The 2,926-nt window shown below is 44.2% G+C and overlaps 1 protein-coding gene across 1 annotated transcript; it reads left to right on the forward strand.

Annotated features, from left to right (window-relative positions):
- The first annotated feature begins 202 nt into the window (after positions 1 to 202).
- On the forward strand, positions 203 to 1,153 carry LOC142204461 (olfactory receptor 5G26-like). Its single transcript, XM_075275773.1, has one exon. It carries the CDS (start codon positions 203 to 205, stop codon positions 1,151 to 1,153), a length of 951 nt encoding a protein of 316 aa, XP_075131874.1.
- The last annotated feature ends 1,773 nt before the right edge of the window (positions 1,154 to 2,926 follow it).

Below are 2,926 nucleotides of genomic sequence, written 5' to 3' on the forward strand. Positions count from 1 at the left end.
AATTTATCTACTAGACAAGTCAATGTACAGTAATATCTATCTACTCGTGAACTTCGCTTAACTTACCTGCTCAGAAGTGCTGCCGCTGCCCTCTGCTGGTCCGGTCCTCTGTCCTTCATGTGGCTTCAGAGCGCCCTGCGCCCCGACCTTCTGTATTGTGAATGAATACAATCATTGCATACCATTGTCTTTCAGAAACAAGATGGACGTAGAGATCCTGAATCACACCACCATTTTAACTTTTTACATGACGGGGTTAACCACAGACCATTTAATCCAATCCTTGCTGTTTTTACTATTTTTGATCATTTATGTGTGCTCCATTATATGCAACCTTTGCATGATGTTATTGATAAGGATGGCGCACCATCTTCATTCACCCATGTATTTTTTCCTAAGTCATTTATCTTTCGTAGACTTATGTTTTTCTTCAAGTATTACACCAAGGATGTTGGCAGATTTTACTTCCAAGACCAAGTCTATTCCCTCCATAGCGTGCGCTACTCAAATGTTTTGCTTTTCCTTCTTTGCAGCCACTGAGAGCCTGTTGGTATCAGCAATGGCATATGACCGGTATGTTGCCATATGCCGACCCCTGGTCTATCACAGTGTTATGAATAAGACTATGTGTTGGGGCATGGCATTGGCGGCCTACGTTTGTAGTTTTCTTGTATCTGTTGCTATTACTCTACTTGTATTTCCTCTTTGTGGTTCTAATACGATCATCAATCATTTTTATTGCGATATCCCACCACTTCTGAAGCTTACATGTGGACATTCTCAGATCAGGACATATGTTGTCATTGCATTGACCCGTGCCATAGGGAGTGCTTGTTTCCTTGTGATATTGTTGTCCTATATATACATATTACATACCATCCTCGGAATTCACTCAAAAGATGGCAGGTCCAAAGCCTTCTCAACCTGCGCGTCCCACCTTACAGTAGTCATTACCTTCTACACCACTGCACTTGGAAATTATTTTAGACCAAGCACGGGGTTAAATGCTGACAATATCGGCAAGGTCTTCTCCATTTTTTACACGGTGACTCCCCCATTATTAAACCCTCTTATATATAGCCTTAAAAATACAGAAGTTAAAAATGCCGTGGTGAATATTTTTCTTTTAGGTCAGGTCAAAAAACATTCCTAAAATCAGTTCAAGAGGAACGTTCATGATCTCCACGGACTGTTATACACCAAACCACCCGCCCCACCCCACCTCCCCATATAGTGGTCACCAACTAAGAGGAAGATGAGACTCTACGGACTGTTATACCCCAAACCACCTGCCCCACCCCATCTCCCCATATAGCGGTCACCAACTAAGAGGAAGTTGAGACTCCATGGACTGTTATACCCCAAATCAGCTTCCCCCCCATACTCTCCCCCTCGACTCCAACTCCCCCACACACACACACTTTACTAGCTTTGGCAATGCCAAATATCCATTTGGACGTGCCAATAAAACCTATTTGATTTGATTTGATCTCCTGCACATGTAATTTTATATACCGCTAAGAAGCCAACAGTGTGCTGAATTCAACGCACTTTTGGCTTTCCCGTTATGTGCCCTGAGGTTGGAGATATCGGTGCAGCTACCGATCTCTGCCCACTATCAGAAGGGTGTTCCTGACAGTGTAGCTTGGCTCTGAGAAACGCCTATAACGTCTATAGCCCTGTACTGTTGGAGAGGATGTTCCTTACCGCCCAGCAATGATGCTAAGCTGTGAAGAATGCCCCCCGGTACTAGTCTATGGATGAGTACAATTTTGGAGAAAGCCACGGCACTCCTACTCTTATGGTGGACTTCCAGACTCTGCAATTTATATTCAATCTTTACATTTCAAAAACCATAATTTAAAATAAAAAATTTGTATGTGACAATTTGTATTTTTGGATAGCAAAATTTTCAGGTTTATATAATGCCTGTTTATTAATGTTTTTGAGGAACTGTATGGAAAAAAACGGCAACTTATTATTTGGGTTTCATTTTTATGGAATTAATGGTGTGGTAAAAATGGCACAGTACACCCTTCAACAAAGATAGTAAAAAAAATTGCTCAGGTTCATGATATTCCAACACCAATAACTTCTTAATTTATTGTCTTAGGTTTTGTATTTTGTGGGCCCTATTAGGATTGGGCTATCAGGCATCCATAACTGGCTATTGTTAGGCCCCTGACGGCTGTAGCAAGGGTTCGGCACTAGAGATGAGCGAGTAGTACTCGATTGAGTAGGTATTCGATCGTAATACTCGTACTCGATCGAGTACCACTCGTTATTCGAATGGAAAAGTTCGATGCAGAACCAGCATTGATTGGCCGAATGCTATACAGTCGGCCAATCAACGCTGGTTCTTCTCCTACCTTTAGAAGTCTTCTCTGTGCAGCTTCCCGGCGGCGTCTTCCAGCTCTGAATTCACTCTGCCAGGCATGCCCGCTTGTAGTTCGGACATGCGCAGTTGGCTCTGCCCAGGCCCGATGCCTGGCAGAGTGAATTCAGAGCCAGAAGACGCTGCGGGGACACTGCACAGAGACTTCTCGGAGGATCCAGCCCGACCCTCACTCGTGGACTGCCTACCCCTGAAACGAGCATTTTCCCCCCATAGACTATAATAGGGTTTGATATTCGATTTGAGTAGTCGTATATAGAGATGAGCGAACAGTGTTCTATCGAACTCATGTTCGATCGGATATTAGGCTGTTCGGCATGTTCGAATCGAATCGAACACCGCGTGGTAAAGTGCGCCATTACTCGATTCCCCTCCCACCTTCCCTGGCGCCTTTTTTGCTCCAATAACAGCGCAGGGTAGGTGGGACAGGAACTACGACACCGGTGACGTTGAGAAAAGTAGGCAAAACCCATTGGCTGCCGAAAACATGTGACCTCTAATTTAAAAGAACAGCGCCGCCCAGGTTCGCGT

Source organism: Leptodactylus fuscus, chromosome 5 (genome assembly GCF_031893055.1).
Source record: "Leptodactylus fuscus isolate aLepFus1 chromosome 5, aLepFus1.hap2, whole genome shotgun sequence".
In the NCBI taxonomy this organism is placed as follows: domain Eukaryota; kingdom Metazoa; phylum Chordata; class Amphibia; order Anura; family Leptodactylidae; genus Leptodactylus; species Leptodactylus fuscus.

Bases quoted from the DNA above. Each gene is read 5' to 3' on its own strand.
- LOC142204461 (XM_075275773.1), top strand. From the start codon at position 203: ATGGACGTAGAGATCCTGAATCACACCACCATTTTAACTTTTTACATG.